We start from the raw sequence: 20,788 nt of genomic DNA on the forward strand, positions 1-20,788 counted from the left end.
CAAAAGACCAGCCCTGGGGATACCCTGGCTCCTGCCTGGCCAGAGCTCCCTCCTACACGCGGCAGCCTGGGATAGAGGGGCTAATGCATCACCTTCTTCACGGAGTGCTCTGTGGTGGGGGAACTGGGAAGACGAGGTGGGGCTGGGGGTTGCAGAGGCCTTATCACTCTCCACCCCAGCTGGGGCTCCGGGGCCCTGCCTCCTGGAAGAGGCCTTCCTGGGCGACAGCTAGAGCTCTCCAGGGCTGGCCTAACTGTGCTGGGGGCTGGGCTAAGATTTGCTCAGGGAACTCAAAGGGAATAACAATGGCAGAAAGAAGAACTGGGGTTGGCAGCCAGGATGCTAGGTGCAAAGTCCTCTTGAGAAGCTGACACTCACAGCCCAGATGAGCATCTGTCCCAGCCCACTGAGAGCACTGACCATCTAGCCCCTTCACTGGGCATTCACTGTACCCGCTTTGCCTGGTCACCTCTCCTGCGTGGACGCTGTGTCTCCCTAACTATTCTGTGAGTTCTATGGCAGGGATCCAATATCAGCCTGCCCTTTGGACCTGGTTGTAGAGCTGATGACTGAAACACAACTATTGGGTGATGGGCGGAACCAGGATGCCAGTGTTCTGTCCTCTGGACCACTCACAATCGGCAGAGCCACCTCTGACTTTCGGCTAGCTCGAGTTCCCAGCAGCTTCGTCTGGGCTCTCTCCTCAACAGCAATGATGCCCTGAGCTTTTGCAGGCCAACGGGCATGGGTTTCATTTTGTTTTGCAATTCTGATCTCTTGGTATGGCTTCCTGGAATATATGTTAAGAGGGATTCTGAAGTATCAATATAGTTTAATGAGAAAGTGCTGACATCCGCTAGCAATGCATGCCTTGGGCACAGGATAGGGAAGGGCAGTATGTGTTCCGTATCTTTGCCTCTTCCGTGATAATACTGTGCTTTCCAAAACACTTTACCAGGTGTTATTACTTCTTTGGTTCCTACTCCTCCCCACCCCTCCCCTGGAAAACCCTGGAAGGTTTTACTGTCCCATTTAATGCATAGGGAAACTGAGGTTCCAAAAGGTTTGTGTCTTGTCACAGTTGAATGTGGAACTGGGACTGAAGCCTGGGTCTCCTGCTTCCCAGGCCTGTGCTCCTTCCTCCGCACTGAAGCGAGTGGCATTACAGGCCAGGACTTGGACTTGCTCACAGTACATACCGGGCCCTGGGGGATAAACCTGTGCCCACAAGCCCGTGGCTCTACTCCTTCCACATCAGTCTTTTCACTCTCCTTCCTGCCTGGCAGCCCTGAAACCACAGGACTCCTGGTGGGCATGGCGGCCCGTGCACCCCACTTGCTTGCGGGAGGGGAATGGGGAAGGGAGAAACTCATCTACCTGCAGAGCCCCAGGGTCTCTTGGAAGAACTGAGCCAGTTGCATGTGTAGCATTTGAGCAGCTGCAGAACACTCTCAAGAAGCAGGGCTACGGGAAGGTTCTGAATTTAATCATGCTGGGCCAGAGAAGGCCGACTTACTTGGTGTGCAGCACAGGGAAGGGGCCGGGCTGGGGTTTCCTGAGCTTGAGCCAGGGGAAGCAGGCTTCACAAACAGCAGCAGGGTCCAAGTTTAATAAACAGAGGAGCCTCAGCTCTAAAACTATGAGGTGAGTTGCCAAGAGCAGCATCCCCTGCTCACAGACTTTCATGGGGCTGTTGCTGGCGACTCTTGTACCAGAAGCGGGTGGTGGGAGATTTTCTGTCTTTCTGCCTGGACAGGTGTCTTCTGCAGGTCCCCACCAGCCTGAGAAGCCAGGGCTGGTTATCTGGGATTGCTAACCTCTGGCTGTGATTCGCACGGCAGGGAGGCCCCCCTCGGGAACCTCCGTCTCCCCATCCCCCTGCCAAGGTACCTCTGTGCCTGGGGCTCAGCTCCTGACCTCCCAGTTGCCTTCCGTCCTTCCTCCCTGGGCCCAGCCCTTCCTCTTGCAGGGGTCTCCTGACGGCCACTTGGACCCCTCCCCCAAGCCTGCCCTCCCTGTCTGTGGCCTGGAGCAAGGCAGAGGGCCGAGGCTGTACTACGACGTCCCCTGCTGGGTGCACACCACTGTGTGACAGGCCTAGGCTGGCCCGGATGGTCCTTGCAGCACAGCTGTTCTGAGCTCTGGGTGACACGGGGCTGAGAGCTGGGTGGGGATGGCCTGGGCTACTTGCAGGAATGTTCTGCTCTCAGGAAGCTGTGGGGGAGGGGACCCTAGGGAGAAAAGAAGAGATGGGAGGCCTCGGATATAGGATTTCTCTTGGTTTTAGGGAGACTCTGTAGCCGAATCCCACCCCCACCCCTGCTTAGAAAGCCTCATCCTTTAAGACATGGATGCAAATGCCTTGTCCTGAACCTTCCCTGGCTCCTGGCTCTGACCTCCTAGCATTCTATCACATCCTAGAGTGTCAACTCTCTGTTATGTGTCCATTTCCCCCACTAACTGTAGGCTCCTTGAGGGCAGAGCTGTGTCCAACTCATTTCTGACTTCCTGGCCTCTAGCACAGGCCTGGCACATACTTGACGTTGAATGAATGAATGAAAGAATGAATGAATGAATAACTCTTACTTGCCCTTGTCCAACAGGAAGGCTGGTCCTGTGCCAGTGAGGGCTTGTTTGAACCAGGCAGGTACTTGTAGGTGGGAACAAGAGGACGGCGTGTGGGTCTGCCGGGCGTCTCTGGACAGATGTATGCACCCCTATTAAACCACGGTGACCTTTCCTGGAACCTCGAGATGGCTGGTCTGAGGCTTCTCAGGGCTCTGGCTGGTCTAGGAGATGCTGGAGTGATCCTACTTCCTCAACACTCAGCCAGTGAAATCTGCCCAAGAGCAGACAAGGCCCCTCCTCTGGTCACCTCTGGCTTGGGGGCACTCATGACCCCGGAGGGTTCACTGTCCAGAAGTAACTGTCTGGTCAGTGGCAGCAAACCTTCAAGGGTCCAGCACTCCTCAGAGACAAATGCCAATCATGGCGGGGCACTGGCTGTAGGGCCCTGGCTTAGCTGGGCCAGGAGGGAGTGGAGGGGGCACTTGGGAAAGTATTGGGACCGGCCCTTGGAGCCTGCCCCAGACAGAATGTGATGGGGAGGATATGTAGATACAGAGCCCTGCTCTGGGTTCTGAATGCTGCCACGGGTCTAGACTACCTGCAGCTCCCTGGACCCACCCCGGATTATCGCTTGCTCTTAGGCCTTTGTTCAGGTTGATGCCCAGTTCCAGAATATGCTTTCCCCCTTTGCTGTGCTAACTGTGACTGACTGACAAGACAGCCCAGGTGTCACCTGCCCCGGGAAGCCTTCCCCTAGGCCTTCTCGGTGCCCCATCTGCACCTTGGCCCTGCACAGGGATGTCCTCATCGCCTCCCTTACTCAGCTGCACTTCATCGTGGCAGGACCCGCACTGCCTTCATCTCTGTATCTCTGGGGCCTGGCACATAGAGGGTATTCAGGGAACACTGGCTGAATGAATAAATGAATAACTGAACAAATATGGTCCAGTGCTAAGTTCTCAACAATGCCCCTGTGGTCCCTGTAGTTCTTCACTGTGGTGTCGCCAACAAAAATCAAATAAAAGTGATCTTTTCCCATCATGAAGAAGCAGAAAAAAAATGGAAAGGATGGATACTTTTTGACTTAAAAGTTTTCTCCTTTAAATGTTTTTCCAGCTGGTACCTGATGCTGTTTGTCTGTATTATTATAGTATAGCCCAGGAACCATATACACACATATACATATACCCCATTCCTGATCTTGGTCATCCTGAAGTTGTTTTCTTGGAGCAGAGTTGGTGATGACCAAGATGAGGAAGGTAGACAAAGGGAGACTGCATTTCTCACCACCCAACTTCCCACACTCTTACCAAGGAGCTGGAACAGGCCAAGACCTGCTTCAAGGAGGGCCAGAATGTCAGGGGCCCGCGTGTGAGAAGGCAGTGCTCACAGGTCTCCACCAGGCTAGGGTGGATCTCTAAGGAGAGTTTGGTCAACAGATGAAACTTCTGGCCATGGGGACTAGTCCCAAGTTCTGCAGGGACTGCTTGGGGAGTGGTCCACCATTCGGGGTGGCTAACTGTGGCTAGGGTGATTTCACATTTCTCTAATTCTCATTTCTTCTGGGGACCAAAAGGAAACCAGATGTTGCCTCCCGAACTGAGGGTCTTAGAATATTATGGGTCTCACCATCTGCCTCCCTATAAAACTCTAAGACTATGGGTTATAGAGAAGGGTGGGGAGTGGGGGTAAGAGTGGTGTGTTCGCTGGCCTAGGTCAGGATGAAAAAGAGCAGCATGGCAGATGCTATGAGTTGCCCACCTCTTCTTCACTAACAGAGCCCTGCTTGTATTTGAGGCAGTGTTATACGTGGCCCCCAAGTAATTAGCCAAAGGGCAGAAGTGGCTTGCATAGCTCTTTTTTTTTTTGTCATTTCCTGCCTTGAACTCTGACATGATGGCTGGAGCTATAGCAGCCATCTTGCAACCATGAAGGAAAGGCCAAGAAACATTAGCTCTGACATCACTGAGCATGAAATCAACGTTTGTAATTCTCTCTGGAATTGTTGTTATGTGAGAAAAATGCATTCTCATTTATTTACGAATCCATAGTTAAGTTTCTGTTACTTGTAGTCAAACACATCTGTAAATGCTATTGGAGAGATGACCAAGAAGATGATTCACTCTGAAGCTAGGTGCAGGTAGGGAGGGGTTATGTCAAAACTGAGTCCCTCCTTGTCGCCACAATAAATGATACCCCTACCTGTCCTCCTCTCAGTTAGTTACATGTGCCCCGTAAATGTGTCTCCGTTTGGCCCACTGGGTATGACTGGCTGAAGTGATTAGTATTATCCTGGACTTTTCAGAATGTGGTTTCCTGGGATTGATCCAATTCCACCATCCTCCCCAGAGACACTCCAGATAAAAAGCCCCGCCCAGACCTGCTCTGATCCCACAGTCCACAGTGCCATTGCCAAAGGAGAGGGGTCCAACAGAGTCACCTTTTGGGGGCAGAAGGATAGAGCTGAGGCCTCATTTACAATCAGGGTCCCTAGGGTAGACAGATTATACAAATGTCCCCAATCCTTACACTTCCCTGTATCTATACTCTTTGCAATGTGACTTTGCAGTTCATTCCTTCAAAAGAGAGAGTTTATTTCCCCACATTTTGAACCTGGGCTGGCCTTGTGACTTGCTTTGGCAAACAGAATGTGGCAGAAATAACCCTGTTCCAGTTCCAAGCCTGGGCCTTGAGAGGCCTTACATGCTTCTGCTCTTTCGCCCAGACCTTTTCTGGCTCGATGAGAACCAGCACTGACCAGCCTTCTGAAAGGGGAGAGACAGGTGGCCCAGTTGCCCTGTTATCCCAACTGATGGGCAGCCAACCCCCAAAAGAACAGCCATCCAACCGACACACAGCTGCCCATGCACACATGTGGGAGCCCAGCTGACAGCAGAAGAACCACCCAGCTAAGCCAGGTCTCAATTGCCAGCCTGCAGAATTGGAGCTAAGTCAATGGTTGTTTTATGCCTCTCTGTTTGGTTTATAATGCAGGGTTATTGTGGCGATAGATAGCTGATACACTCCTCCTCCTCGTGGTTTACCAAGTGCTTCCACAGACAAGAGCTAATTCAATTCCCCAAACACCACCTATGAAGGAGATGTTATCTCTCTTACAGATGACAAAACCAGTTTTCAGAGAGGTTCTGACTTGCTCACAATCATGAAGCCAGCTTACAGTAGACATCGTCATCCCCCAGCCCATCACCCCACACAGCGGCGTCACCATCCAGCCCTGCAGGCCCCACCTCCTTCTGCAACTTTGTGGACTTTGCACATTGCCTTGGGCAGCGGCCCCACCCATTCACGCATCAGACTGGACCATGGACATCAGCCCTTTCCGACCCTAATGTGTTGCCACAGCGTGTCACACCAACATGATGCAGGGGAAGAGGCCAGAGGGCACCTTTTCCCATTTGGCACAGAGGCCCCACAGGTACACGGCACAGCTTGGCAGGCGGAGTTGGGGCTAGCCAGGCCCTGAGGTTCAGGCTCAATCTGTACCATCCCATAGAGCTGCACTGGGCAAGCAAACACAGCTAAATAGAGTCTGAGTGGCTGCAGAGGTGGGTGAACCGACACCCTAGCTTGGCACACACTGGCCCTCTGTAAATACTCGTAGGCTGATGGACTCAAGGCGCGATAAAGGAGTTGTGGAGGACTCATCGGCGCGTGGCATTCCACTCCCACCCATCTCATCCCTGTCACACAGAAGGCGGAGCTGCCCCTCTCCCACCCTCCTCTCCCCGAGGCCACCCCCCATCACTCACCGACAGGGTAGGGGTGCCCTCATCCTCCACGGTGACCACCAGGTGGTAGAAGCTCTGGCGCTCACGGTCGGGTGGTGCAGGCCGCGTGGCAATCTCGCCACTGATGCGGTCCATGCGGAAGGTCATGTCCTCATTGCCTCCAGTGATGTAGTAGGACAGGATGCTGTTGATCCCGATGTCACGGTCAGTGGCTCTCACCTGGACCACAGCGGTACCCCCGCCCACATTCTGGGGGGAGAGCAGGAAAGCGGTCATTCCGGATTCAAGGCCTTTGGGGCAAAGTCTAGCTCCTGTTCCTGAGAGCCCAAGGGCTGCACCTGGACCTCTAGAAAGCTCTGCTCTGACTACCCTGGGGAAACGATGAGGAAGATAAAGATGACGGTGGTGAACATTCTGTGGGTATCTACTACATGCCGGGGGCCTGAGTTAACTCATCAAATCCTCTCTATAATGCTACAGATTAGGTCAACCCCATTTACAGATGAGAAAACTGAGGTGCCAGGAAGGAATGTGTGCAAATCACACAGCCAGTCACTGGGAGAGCCAGGGTCTGAATTGAGAGAGGCCTTCATGAACATCCAACTGGGCATGATACCCAGCAGTGCCTGGGCAAAAATTCTCCTGACATGACTCAATCTTATTATTGAGTAATAAATGAGCTGTTTTTACAGATATCGGAAACAAACTTATGGTTGCCAAAGGGGAAATGTGGGGGGAACAGATAAATCAGGAACTTGGGATTAACATGTACACACTACTATATATAAGCTAGATAATCAACAAGGATCTACTGTATAGCACAGGTTATCAATATTCTGTGATAACCTATATAAGAAACTGAAAAAGAATGAATACATGTATAACTGTATCACTTTGCTGTACACCTGAAACTAACACAACATTGTAAATCAACTATACTCCAATAACATTTTTAAAAAATGAGCTGTTTTATTTAAAAGCAGCTCTCCCAGGGCAAACTTCAGTTTCCTGTTGATGGTGAAAGGCCACTTTCTTCTTTCCCTCTCCTTTCCATCCAAACCACAAAAAGTTACCACATTCCAGGACCTGGCCTAGGTGTTAGGGATAGAATCATGAATGAGTAAGCCACGTCCCCATCCCTGTGATCTGAGAAACTATGGGTCAGGAAGATATTTATGCATTGTTTTTTTTTTTTTTTTTCTTTTGGCTACACCACATGGGATCTTAGTTCCCCGACCAGGGATTGAACCTGCGCCCCCTGCAGTGGAAGCATGGCGTCTTAACCACTGGACCGCCAGGGAAGTCCCCAGGCAGATATTTAAACAGGTGCTTCACGGTCAGCTCACACCCACTGTCCACTCCAGACGTCCAGCTATATGGGCACCAGAGCCACCCTCACCTCGTTGACGCTGACATTGTATCCAAAGGGGCTCTCGATCACCGGGGGATTATCATTGACATCCAGGATGGTCACCTGCAGGATGTGGTCCTTCTTCCGTGGAGGGGTGCCACGGTCGGATGCCACAACCTGCGAGGAGGGGGATGACTGGAGTCAGGGCTAAAAGGATCAGGAATATGGAGTCCACATGGGCTGTCTGCTCAGTGCGGGGGGGGGGGGGGACTGAGAGGCCAGAGAGACTTGCTGCCCCATCCCTGCCCCCTGCCCCTTGGGGTCTCCACAAGGCCTTCAACTTCTGCCCCATGCTGCAAACAATCGTTGCCCAATACTTCTCTGTTTGGTAACCGTCCTTTGCAATCTGACTCCGATGTGCACAGTCTTTACCTCCCCATCCTGCCCCTGACTGTGACCCTGGGCCTGCAACCAGACCCAGGGCTCCTGCCTTTAGCTTCAAGACCTCTGTTCCATGCACTCAGACCTGGTCTCTGGCAAACAGAGGAACAGTCTCAAATAATCTTTTTGGCAATGAGCTGGAGTCCTAACCATAGCCTGAGCCTGTCCCTAGGAGCCCTGATGTTTCCTGGAGGCCTGTAGAAAGTGTTCTAGAGCTCAGACCCCTGCAGAAGCATGGCCCTGGGGTCCCCAGAGACCCCTCAGGAAACATGGTAGTCTCAGCAATTCAGCAATAGTGGTGGCCTTCGTTATTCCTCACCTCAGCAGAGGAAGCCAGGTTTTTCTGCCCATTGCACAGGAGGGGAAACTGAGGCCCAGACAGAGTAAACAACTTGCCCAAGGTCACACTATGTCTGTGGAGGAGTCGGCTCTATCAGCTGCCAGGCTTTCTCTCCCGGCTCTGGCAGCAGGCACAGACACCTCTGCTGTTTCCTGCTCTGGGTCCAGAAACCCCTTCCAGGATGCCCTTTCCGGGTCAGCCTCACTCACGCCCTTGGTCCTAAGGGGTGCTGCCTGCCCATGGCACTTGGTGACAGCAGGAAGCTGACAGCCAGGGCATGCTGATGGGCTGAGCTCTCTTGGGATGGAAGGCAGTTGGTGCTCACCTTGAGGATGTAGTGGCCCAGCTCTTCTCTGTCCAGGGGTCTGGCCACAAACACTTCGCCAATGGAGTCGTTGGTGGTGATGATCTCAAAGGCCCCGGCAATGTTGCCAGAGACCAGGGAGAAGATCACCTGTAAGGGAAGAGAGAGGATGAGGGGCGAGGGGTGAAGAAGTGGGGAGGACAAGCGGCTGGCCAGGCCAAGGAGCACTCTCCCGCCCACCTGAGCACTCTGCTCAGCCTGGGAGGTTGAGAAGAATGTGTTTTATTCAGAAGCGGTTACATCCTTCAAAATGGGGGTGGCAGGTCCACAGAGCGGGTGCAGGGCCTATGACAGGCTAGGGGTGGGGGGGATGCGAGCATACTGGCCTGGGGCCAGGTGCGAGTCCCACCACATGAGATTTCCCAGGGCGGGGAAGCACTGAGTCCCCCTGCAAGCAGCAGGCACGGCCCTGGTGTCACATGGGCTCTGCTCGGCTCTCACAGCAACCCTGTCAAAGGGAGCTGTTCTCTTCAGCTCAGCGAGGAGGCTCAGGAACAAGAAGTCACTGGCAAGGTCACACAGCTTGCAAGTGCCCAAGAGAACAAGGATTTGAACCCATAGGCTTCCAACTCCAGAGCCAGCATCTCTTGGCCCCCTAGAGGTGTGCAAGCATTTAAAACCCAGTGGAAACCTCCTCAAACACACCTCCATTTGTAGGACAGATCAAAGTGGTGTGAAGACTGGTGTGCTCTGTCACCCCTCTTCCCTGTGCTCTGGGGGTGCCCAAACCTGCAGTGGTGGGGAGCACTTCTTGCCAGGGGACAGGGAGGGGGGCCTGAGAAGCAGGGGGAGGAGGAGTGTGATCTCTTGGGGCCCCGGGTCCTCGTGGGGAGGGCTGGCCCAGGGCTAGCACGCAGGGGTGAGATGCTTGTGGTTTGTGGATGAGGTGACCAAGGAGTCACTGGGGAAATTAAACCCCCTCTGTGTTCAGCTCGCCGTGGGGACTGAGCCGTGGCCAGCCTTGGGCCTCGTGTTCCCTGGACGCAGGCAGGGCTGACAGCTTGCACAGCTCTGTCTCCTTCCCTGGACCGTGGACTGCGGTGAGGGCAGGGCGGACCCGCTCAGGGCCCGGCAGAGCCTGGATGACCCGGCTTCCTGCTCAGGGAGGGGATGGCTTTGGCGGTCCCCTCCGGCTGAGGGGCTGTGGGAGCCCCTACTGACAGGGCAGATCTGGACTATTCCACTTGGTGCCCACCTGCCCGTTGCTGCCGGCGTCGGGGTCCCGGGCCTTGACAATGGCCACGCGCTGGCCCACGGGGCAGTCCTCGGGCACACTGACGGCTGAGTCGGACGTGAAGTCGAACCGGGGGCTGTTGTCATTCTCGTCCAGCACAGTGATGTAGACCTGGGTGTGAACATGGCCAGAGACCTCCCACCTTCTTCCCCTCCCTGACCCCAAACACAGGGTCCCATCGTGGGCCCAGGCGGGGCTGGACCTCCAATCAGTTCTAGAAGGTCAGCAAGCTTTCAGAACCTGCCTAGGCCAACCCTGACTTTACACAGAGGCCCTGAGCGCATTTCTTCTGAAAGTCTGGTGGGGGAGGGCTGCACACACTCAAATGCTGGCGCCTGGCGGGGGGACTCAGAGGTGGTGGGGCCTTGGAGAACCGGAAGGCATGGGCCCTGGTTAAAGGAAACGGAGGCTACTCGGCTCCAGATCCGTGAGGGTGTGTCAGCCTGGCACTGGCAGAGCTTCCTGTTTTTCAAAAGGAACTAGGAATCCAGATTTTTATGTGGAATTAGGTGGTGATAGTAAAAAAAATTTTTTTGTGCGGGCCAGCTAAAACACATCTGGCAACCAGATACTGCCCAAAGGCCTCTTCACTTGCACCTTTAGATTAGAGGGAAGGAAACAGGGCTCAGGAGCAGGAGAGGGGTCACAAGGTGGCTTGGTGGTCCCAGTGGGGAGAAGGCAGATGGGGAAGAGAGGGGAATTTCCAGCTACCAGATAAAAACAGGGAACATGCAAGTTGCACGCAAAGAGCACATTGTTTTGTGTCTGCAGCTCAGGCTTCTCCTGCAGGGTTTGAATAGCAAGCCTGGAGAGAAGGCCTGGCTGGGGGTGCAGCTTCCAGCCCATGGATGGCCATGGGCCATGCAGCCAGAGTCGTAGGTACCCCTCGGGTTCACTGATGAGGGGATTGCAGTGTGGGGGGAGGGGAGGAGGCTCAGGTTCTAGCAATCCCAAGCCAGGCCTTCTCCCACCACCCTGCTCCAGGCCAGATCCCATCCTCTCCTTCCCCAGGCCTGGGGCTCCGGGGCTGCCAGGCCTACCTGCCTCCTGGTGTGCACAGGACTCCATGGGGAGCCTGTGGAACCTCACCACGATTCAGAGAAGATTCCGCTTCATCCTCCTTCCCTCCTAATCAGGACTATCCCCTTCTCAGTTCTAGCCACGCTTCCATATTTCAGGCAGCTGTCAGAACTGTAGGTGACAAACCCAGGCTTCACAGCAGGACCAACTTTACCACTTACTAGCTGTGTGATTTGGCAAAAGTTATTCAACCTCTCTGATTTTCCATTTCCTCAGATGAAAGTAGGAACGAGAACACCTACGGAATCAAGATGCTGGAAGGAATAAATGAGCCAACAAATGTGGTCTTTGTCCTGCTTCTGGCCTGGCAGACGGGCAGGATCTCACCTGCCAAGACGCTGCCCACCCATCATAAATTTTGGTCACGGAGTTCTGTGGAGTACCGGAGCCCCAGTCTGCTCACCCGTGACATAGGCATAATAATGTCTACCACCCTGTTCTCAGGGAGAAAACAAACAAGCCCCCCGCAATCTGATCCCTCCCAAACTCTCTCACTCTGGTCAAGGCCTTGTTGGGACTCTGCATGCTTCCTCCCACCACAGGGCCTCTGCACCTGCTGTTCCCTCTGCCTGAAATGCTCTTCCTTCTCTACTGTGTAAACTCCTATGCTTTCTGAGGAGCTCAGCTTGAGTCACTTCCTCTGGGAGGCCCTCCTTGATTTCCTCAATGTCTTGTTATCCACTCTCTCGTGGCATATATTTATTGGCGTGGTAATTTGATCAGTGTCTTTCCCTCACTCTATCTTATGCCTGTGAAGGCAGAAGCCACGTCTGATTTTGGTTTCCCACTGTATGTACCCTGAGCCCAACCCAGAGCCTGGCACACAGTAGGTGCTCCCTCCACGTTTGCTATTCTGATGAGGTGCTCCCAGCAGTGGGGAGTCTGCATCAGTGAGTGAGTTAGGAAGGCAGGCACCAAGATCTACGGGAATGAGCTATGGGCCTGTGTCCCCACCCAGGGTCTCAGGGCCCAAATCTGCCTCCCCGATCCCTCAAAAGCCCGGGGGTGTTACTCAGAGCTCCTACGGCTCTGAGTAACCCCCCAGCCACCCCCGCCCAGCCTGCCCCTTCTGCTGCCTCCCCACCCCTCTCGGGGCCACGGGGGCTGCTGGGGCTGAGGAGGAGTCAGGTGTAGGTGAGCTGTGGTTTGGGGGTTCCGGCCTCACAGAGGAAATGGTGGTGCCTTTAAAAGGCCCCTCAGCTTGCCTCCACCCTGGCACCTCCAACAGGTTTGGGACTGACAGGGCTGGTGTATCTGGGGCAGTGGCCCCTGGGAGCCTCTGAGAGGAAGCCAGGGCAGAACAAAGAGGGGTGGGTCCTGCTTCCTGGAAGAGGGTGAAGGGACTGTGGCAATACAGGGGCCCACGTAGGAGTGTGCGTTCTGAAACGCCCCCGCCAGCCCCAGCACAGGAAGTGGCTGCCTGGTCCACGAGGGGCTTCGGCAGCCTCGGGAGGGACAGCCCTACTGCTCACCAGGCTCCACCTGGCCTCAACCCCCTGACTCCGCACAACAGGGGCGAGGGGAGACTGGGCCCATTTTATGGATGAGGCTGCTGAGGCTTGTGAGAGGGCTCCATTCAACCCGAGCCTTAGATCCTCTGGTGGGGAAGACCAGGAGCCTCGCCACGAGCTGTGGGACACAGGGCACCTGCCCACCATCTGCCACCTGGGGGCTCTGCTCACTGGCTGCCCTCAGGGACCTGGGGGGTCGAGGGGAGCTGTGTGGGCTCACTGCTGCTCGCCGCCTCACTCACCCCAGGCTCGTCCCTTGGATGGAGGGGCCTTTTGGGTACGGCCAGGCCACAACCAGGGCCACTGGAGCCGGCACCTTGAGGGAGCCATGGGGCACAGGATGCCAAGCAGCTGCATTTGGCTCTTAGCCTGGACACCGGGTTGGTCTATCCCCTTAGGCTAAGGTGAAAAGGACTCAGCAGGGGTGAAAACGTGGCTGTAACCAAGGCTGATAATGAGCTGGACACCCATGTGGTCTACAGATGGCCTCAGACCTGTCTGGCTGGGGCCCAAGCCGAATCGATTGTTAAATGTTCTCATTATCACTGCAGGATTCCACCCCATGACCCGCCCCTGGGGCCCACCTTCATATCCACCCCTAGCCTGAGGTCACCACTTCTCTACCTTTCTAGGAATCTTGTCTGCACCTCTGACCTCAGCAGTCACCCTCCCCGAAGTTCACAAGGTCTCTGTGCCTTTACTTAGAGCCCTCAAGGGCAGTGACTCACACCATATGCCCACTGCTGCCCTTACCCAGCACTCCCCTGGCCCTGGCCCTGGTGCCCCACTTCACACGACTACTGTCACATACTCCTTACACTGACCCCGAGAGAGGGAAGGGGTCCCCCTTACAGACCCTGCTCCCATCACCCCTCCTAGTTTACAAAGCCTTCCTATCTGCCATCTCCATCACATCCTCTGAGGAAGGCAGGGCAGTTGGTATGATACCCACTTTAGACCCGAGGAAAGGAAGCACAGAGAGGTTGAGCAATTAGCCTTGTCACACAGCCGCTGAGGAGTAGAGCTGGGATGAGGCCTCAGTGTTCCCTCCACTGGGTGTTCCACATACTCCTTGTTAGTGCAACGCCCACCCCAGGACCCACTGGCGGGGCTTGACAGGACAAGGAGGGCAGAGGGGACAGACCTGGATGTGGAGTTCGTGCTCGGGAGGGGCCTGGGCTCAGGTGTGAGAGTGGATGGGTGGGGGAGTTTGGGAGGGGTCTGAGCAGGGACCAGCTGCAGTCCTGTCCATGTGCCCTCTCCCCCAGGAGAGGCAGGAAGGCCCAGCGCCACACAGGGCCCAAGCCAGCACTGGCCACAGACAACCCACAGGGGAGGGCACCAGTCCACGGGCTACTCACCTTCTGTAGGCAGAGGCGGCAGGAGGCGGCCAAGAGAGAGAAAAGGCAAAGATGCAGGCGGTTAGCAGCCCCAGCTCTTCCAGCCCCGCTCCAAGCAGCGGTCTGCGGAGGATGCCTCCCCTCCCCCACCCGTCTGAGGTCTCAGCCCTGCCCAGGCTGCCCGGGAAGGTGTGGCACGGCCGGCTGCAGTGCCATCCCTGGGCTACCTAAACCCTCACCCACTGCCTGCCTGCATGTTGGGTGGCTGGTGAAGATGTCAGTCTGGGGGGACTTGGAGCGGTGACAGGCTGTACCCGTGGGGCTCTCGGCCGGGGATCCACTCACCACGGTGGAGTCCACCTTGGGGCCGCCGTCGTCTGCCACCACCGTCAAGGTGTAGAAGTCACCTTTCTCCCGGTCCACCAGGCCCTTGACGGTGATCACACCCTGCAGGGAGGGGGTCAGATGGGCAATGACATCGTATCCCAAGCAGTCCTGTGCCCTGGCCAAACTAGACTCCTTGCCAACCCTGGACATTCTGTCCACTTCCCCACCTTCACATTACTCCCTCTGCTGGCATAACTTCTCCGTGAAGCTCTGTCCGCTGAAACCCTACTTCTCTGTCAATCCCACTCGGATATTACCTCTTCCATGCAGGCTTCCCGCTTCCCCAGCCAAGTATGATCACTCTCTTTATTTGGGCCCCAGAGGCGCTCCATTACACCTCTATTGTAGATCTATTCATATCTTCCCTTGTGATGATCTGATCTGCATCCTTGATTATTCCCACTTCTGCTCCTAGCCTGAGAGCTCTTTGAGGGCTGCGAAGGGTCTTGTTCATCTCTGTGTCCCCAGCATGCCCCGGAACAAGGCCTGGCACACTGTAGCAATTATTACCTTGCTTATTTTCAAAGACGGGATTCTGAGAGAAAACACACTAATGCAAAGATGGAGGAGTAAGATCCAGGCAGTAGATAAGACATCGCTGCACCAGACACCTAACAAAGACTAGCTGCTGCAGTGAAGCATGAAATTTATATCTGAGCCACAGTAAAAAGGGAAACACGATGACTTGCACAGCTTTCATTATCTAGTAACAAGAAGACAGTAGGTTGCCTGTGTATAAACTTTATCTTATCCCTGCATATTAAAGGGATGTATTACGGGGATGTTTATCTTTATGACAAAAAAGAGAGTGCTGGGCATATAGAAGGAGCTCAATAAACGCTGGTTAGCTTTACAGGAATTGAGCTTCCTGCCCTCAGAGAGAACCCTTGCTGTGCTTGAACCTTGCTGTGCCATCCCTCACCGTGATGGCATCTATCTTGAAGAGGGCTTTGGCCTGGGCGCTGGTGTAGGCGTCAAAGCGGTAGGTGATCTGGTTGAGGTTGTCAATGGAGTAGGCCTGGACCCGCACGATCTCAGTGCCCAGCGCCAGGTTCTCCAAGATGGCAGCCTCGTAGGAGGCATTGGAGAATTGCACAGCTTCGTCCAGCTCGTTGAGCAGAGTGACGTAGACACTGCAGAAGCCCTGGTTGAAGGGGGGTGCCTGGTCGGTGGCGGACACGTTCATCAGGTAGCTGGTCTTGGTCTCGTAGTCCAGGTGATCCACGGTGATGACAAGCCCCGTGCTCTCATCAATCTCAAACTTCCCCTCCGCGCCTGACAGGATGCGGTAGTTCACGAGGCCACCATCCCCTGCAGGAGGGCACAAGAGGCTGTGCAGTCCCAGGTGGGGGTGGGCTGCCTTGTGGCTTTACAAGCTGCCCCAGCACATCCACTGCTGTCCCAGAGGGACAGGGTGAGAGGCCTTGGCTCACCTACCCAGTGTGCACCACCCCCCGCCTCTGGGTCGGATTGTCCCAAGAGAAACTGCCGAGGACGGGGTCAAGGTCAAGGACGGCAAAGCCCAGCACACACTGTTGACTCCCTCTGGGGCCTGGCCTTGAGATGAGAGAGATGCCAGAGCAGGTTGGTTCTGCTCCTGGAGCTGTAAAATTCAAGCTCAAGCACCTCCCTTGCGTATCTGGACAAGGAGAGGGTGGGGAAATTAGGGATCCCTTGTAGTGGAGGCTTTGATTTAGAAAGCGTTAGACCTGGGCAGCATCCTCAGAAGTGGCTAAGCCTTCACTTGGTCCCTATAGCCAAAGGGTTCCAGTGCCCGGGTCACCTTTCTCTGTTCTCCCCACTCCCTCCACCCCCAATTCCTGTGCCTTGGAATACACGCCTCAACCAGGAGCTAGAGTTGGGATTCCTTAGCTGAAGTCCACATACTTCAAAGAGAATGATTATAAAATCACTCAGGAAATCCCAGACTTCCTTGAAATTATTTGCAAAACTCTGGGCGTGCATTCTTTCTGGGAAGGGATCCATAACTTTCACTAGTTTCTCAAACAGATTCCTGACCCAGAAAATGTCTTGAACCATTAGCCCCCAGCAATGTATGTGATCTGAACTGTATAAAGGTGCCATTTATTAAGGGAGAACAATCACTCGGGAGTTTTCAGGCCTGTTTCTCCCTCTACTCCATCCCGTGCTCCAGGTGAGCTGGGGATGCTGACGGGGGCTGCGTTGGGAGCCACCAGAGCAGCTGACATGAAAGAAGGGCAGGAGCTGGGAAATTAGAAGCACAGGAAGGAGGTTTTCTCTGGCTGTATCCCTGGCCTGGGGCACAGGCCCAGACAGCCAGGCCCCGTGAAGAGGGTCACAGTGACCTGGCCATCTTTCTCCTTCATTTTGTGCTGCTAACGGTAGCCACCTCTAGGGCTCGGGGCCTCTGGCGAGGTCCGGGCTGCCTTCAGGGATGGCCACAGCCCTGTAGAACAGGACGCTGCCTCTTGTGAAATGTGTGTGTGCCAGGCCCTGGGCTGCGCTGGCTGGAGGAGCAGGCCTCAGCCAGCTTTTGGACAAGTCCTTTACCCCTCCCAGCCCTGCCTAGCCCTTAGCCAAAGGTTAGCCAGGAGCTGCCAGGTTCTGGGATGACAAATCCGGACTTCCCAAGCTTGTGACCTCTCCTCTCTCTGCCCAGAAACCAGGGCAACTCCCCCCGACTCCCATCCTCCTGGGACTGGGAATCTGGTGGGGATGCCACCAAGACTGTCCCACGAGCCCCTCCCCACCTGGGAGCCACTCAATGGGGGAGCCCGAGGCAGCCGGAGGATGACAGGCCCCGCGGGAGAGGGAGGCATGCGCCGGGGCGGGTCACTCTGGGGAATGGACTCTCCGGCTGCCTCCTGCCAGCCTCACCAGTGTCTCGGTCCGTGGCTCGGACGACGATGACCGACGTGCCGATGCCCGCCGTCTCGCGAAGCCCCAGGCGGCTGTACTGCTGCTGCGTGAACACTGGGGCCTCGTCGTTGACATCCTCCACGTACACTATCACCTGCAGGATCCGGGCCAGGGATGAAAGGTCGGGGGTCGGGGGGGGGCTGGGCAAGCCCAGGGCTGTGCCCACCCAAGCCTGCGTGTCTGGTCACTGCTCTCCTGGGCCAGCTGTGAGCTCCCTACGGAGGGCCTAGGGCTGTCCCGTTGGTCACCGTGTTCCCTCACCTTGTACAGTACCTGGCGCATGGCAGGTGCTTAAATATCATGTTAGAGAACAAACTTTGTCTTGCTCTTGGCTCTGTTGCAAATCCTGCGGGAACCTGTGGCTAATTAGTGAAACTTGGGCCGTCCAATTTCTCAGCTATGAAACGGTAACATCAATTTAACAGTTCACGCCCTGTGCCACTCCTAGGATGGTTATGAAGACAAAATGAGCCAGGGCCTTGCAAAAGTGCCTGAAAAGTTTAAAGGGACCCCATTCAACTATCAAGATACATCTGGGAGAACAGAAATGAAAACGTTAAGTATGGTGGTAGCAGAGGATGCTGGTGCTCGGGCTACTCTAGATTCTCCTGTGCTTTCTCTGGTGCTCTCACCGCCAGCGGCCAGAACTGTGGTTCTTTGTTGGGGACTAACCCCAGCCCCCGCTGCTGCCGGAGCCAGAGACACCCAGAGAGCCGGAGGTGCCTGGGAATTACGTCCCACACTGGCTAAGGCAGCCCTTAGCCACTGACTGACGGGCAGCTGAGATGACTCTCTCCAGAGCTCCCTGTGGGACTGAGTCACAGTTTCCTGTGTTCCACTTTGCTGGCTGCCTTTCCTTCCTGGTCCCAAAGCCCCTTCTGGCTTTCCTGGGAACACTTCCTATACTTCCCACTCATCACTTTCACACCAATCCTTGTCTCAGGATTTGCTTCTGCAGACCCTGCCCAAGACAGTGGCTATGTCTGAATTGTGGAATTATGCATAATTTTCATCACTGCTTATTTACATTTTCTAATTTCTCTTTAATGAACATGTACGTCTTACATAACAACAACAACAAAAAAACAGTTCAAAAGATGTTTATGGAGAGAGGTGTTACAGATAGAGATCAGCACCCCACCCTTCTTTTTGTGCACCTCCATCCCCCCAACACACACAGGAGCACGGGAGGGTCTGGTCCAGGTATGGGCAGGACCAGGGCTATGTCTAGAAGGATCAGTGTGGTGGGGAGGGGAGTTATAGGCAGAGACCAGAGAGTGGTGGCACTCAAGGAGGCCCAGGGCTCCTGCCTCTTTTCCCAGATGAGGGAACAGAGGCCCAAAGATGGGGAAGGACTTGCCCGAGGCCTCATGGTCACCGAGAGCTGGAAAGAGAGTGGGGCTTCTCCTGGTTCCCGGTCTAGCAACCCTACCACTCTTTGCTATATCCTGGGGATGAGCTGGCCCCAAAACAGGAGAGACACCCTACTTCCAGTCTAAAAGAGCCGGGGCCAGCAGGAATTGGTCAGCAGAGCGGGTGGGGAGCCAATGGGGTAGGGGCAATGACGTGCGGCACGGATTTCACCTGTGTCGTCACCAGCACCGATGGCGGCACGAAGCCCCATCTGAGAGCACGCATATTTGGTTTCTGATCTGATCACTGCCTCTCAGATCAGCCCCAGCTCCTCTTCCAGGGTTAGCGGGAATTAGCTGGACAGAAGGGAAGGGGCTTCTGTTGGTATAAGTGGAAATGGTGCCCTGACCAGTGGAGAACTGTGAGGTGAGTGGGGTGGCAGAGCTAGTGGGGAGGAGAAGTTTATGGGGGTTAAGGTTTCTCTACTTCCCTGCTCTTGGGGCCCGTGTAGCCCTGCTATGCCATCAAATTTTCATGTCCAGACACCCAGAACCCACTATGCAAACTAGCGTGCCTACTTCAGAGCACAGCTGCTCACAAGCCAGAATCTTCTAAGTCTGGCTTCACCAAGAACTTGGCTGGGGAGATCCTGGGTGGGGTGGGTGGGTGTCGGGGGGATTTGCATGGATGAATTTCAGGAACTCTCTTGCTGTAAACAGAAGCTGCCCATCCATCTTTTGAAACTGTGAACCTTCCCCCTTCCCAAGTCTGCTTGTCCAAATGGCCTTGACTCCAAGGGTCGTGGGGAAAACACCGGGCTAGTCTGACAGTGCAATAAACAGAGGGGGTGGCATGGAGCCTGGGTGTGGTCCTCCATGAGACTGGCTGCATGCCACTGTCCTCTAACCGGTTTCAGCCTTGTTTTTAGCAGCAGAGACAGGAGGTAAAATGGTGTGTGGTTTGCAAACCTGAGAGACACAGATGTACAGGAAACAGCCAGGTCGGCCAAGTTCTTGCTGAGCAGGAAGGCTCAGCGACTGAGCTACCGGGCTCCCTGGGTTCCCAGCCCCACTCTCTGTCCAATGCTGTGCCATCCAAAGGGGACGAGGCAGGAGATGTGTGTGCGTGTGCCCATGCGCAGTGTGCACGTGAGGCCCCAGTCTCTACGAGGACCGTTTCACTTCACACTCCCTGGCCCCTCATCTGTGCTGTCCTGGTCTCTGAAGCAGGAACAGGAGAATATGGATTGTCCCTAACAAGCCAGGTCTGCTGCTGCTGGGAGAATGTGTCCAGGGAGTCCCTATACTGTCTTCAGGAAGGTCCCCAGCTTTCCCAGGGCTCAGGGGTGTGGGAGCTGGGTACTGTGAGGGCCATCAAGTTCTGGCCCTAGGGCCAGCAACCAAATTCCCACCTTAAAAATGACTCTTTGGGGATAAGGCAGCAGTGGTCTCTGTGCTCTGGAACCTTCCGTGAGGCAGCATAGTACCGTGGTTAAGAGAACAGCTCTGAGCTGACTGCCTGGGTGTGAAGCCTGGCTCTGTCTACCCTTACTGCCATGTGACCCTAAACACATTGGCCAAGCCCTCCTTGCCTCAATCTCCTCATCTATAAAATGGGTATAATAACAGTGCCTACCTCATGGGGTTTTTATGAGGCTTAAATGAGTTCAATATGTAATTCAGGTGCTGATTTAATATCTCGCAGTCATGCAGGTGAGCGTGGCTGTGTGGGGCTGCCTTGGTGCACATTTGGGTAACTGTCTCACCCTCAGTCACCAGGGCCCTGGAATCAAGCAGCCCCAAGGTATAAATACCCGAGGGATCTGACCCCCTCAGCCATCTCCATCCGGGAAGATCTCACTTAGAGGGGCAGCCTAAAAGGACCCAGGTTTCCCTTCCCATCTCTTCCTGGGGCAGAGCCGCGGGGGCAACAGCAGAAGATGGGCCAAGGCTGAGTCACCCGCTCCCCGGCACCTCCTTCGTGACGGTGACCCGAGGCAGGCTTCTGTTCACTGTTTCCAGTCGGAGGGAAACAGCGGGGTGGAGATGGGGTGATAAGAGGAGCTGATTCAGCCCCACTCAGTTCTGGGTAAAAGTCCCTGCTTGCTCCCCACCCCATCTTTTCCCATCTTCCTCCTACTCTTCACCTCTAGGGTCTGACTCATTTTCC

General features: G+C 55.0%; 1 protein-coding gene across 2 annotated transcripts in view; it reads right to left on the bottom strand.

Moving 5' to 3' along the window:
• Positions 1–20,788, bottom strand: part of CDH23 (cadherin related 23) — a 399,895-nt gene that overhangs the window by 64,498 nt on the left and 314,609 nt on the right. For both annotated transcript variants that reach the window (XM_036828302.1, XM_036828301.1), the window contains 8 exons: positions 17,225–17,360; positions 15,288–15,676; positions 14,324–14,425; positions 14,000–14,002; positions 10,009–10,158; positions 8,775–8,903; positions 7,717–7,845; positions 6,339–6,566 (listed from right to left, as the gene is read on the bottom strand). In XM_036828302.1, coding sequence (XP_036684197.1) covers positions 6,339–6,566; positions 7,717–7,845; positions 8,775–8,903; positions 10,009–10,158; positions 14,000–14,002; positions 14,324–14,425; positions 15,288–15,676; positions 17,225–17,360 — 1,266 coding nt within the window. The remainder of the gene's footprint in view (positions 1–6,338; positions 6,567–7,716; positions 7,846–8,774; positions 8,904–10,008; positions 10,159–13,999; positions 14,003–14,323; positions 14,426–15,287; positions 15,677–17,224; positions 17,361–20,788) is intronic.

This window comes from Balaenoptera musculus, chromosome 16 (genome assembly GCF_009873245.2).
Source record: "Balaenoptera musculus isolate JJ_BM4_2016_0621 chromosome 16, mBalMus1.pri.v3, whole genome shotgun sequence".
NCBI classification, from domain to species: Eukaryota; Metazoa; Chordata; class Mammalia; order Artiodactyla; family Balaenopteridae; genus Balaenoptera; species Balaenoptera musculus.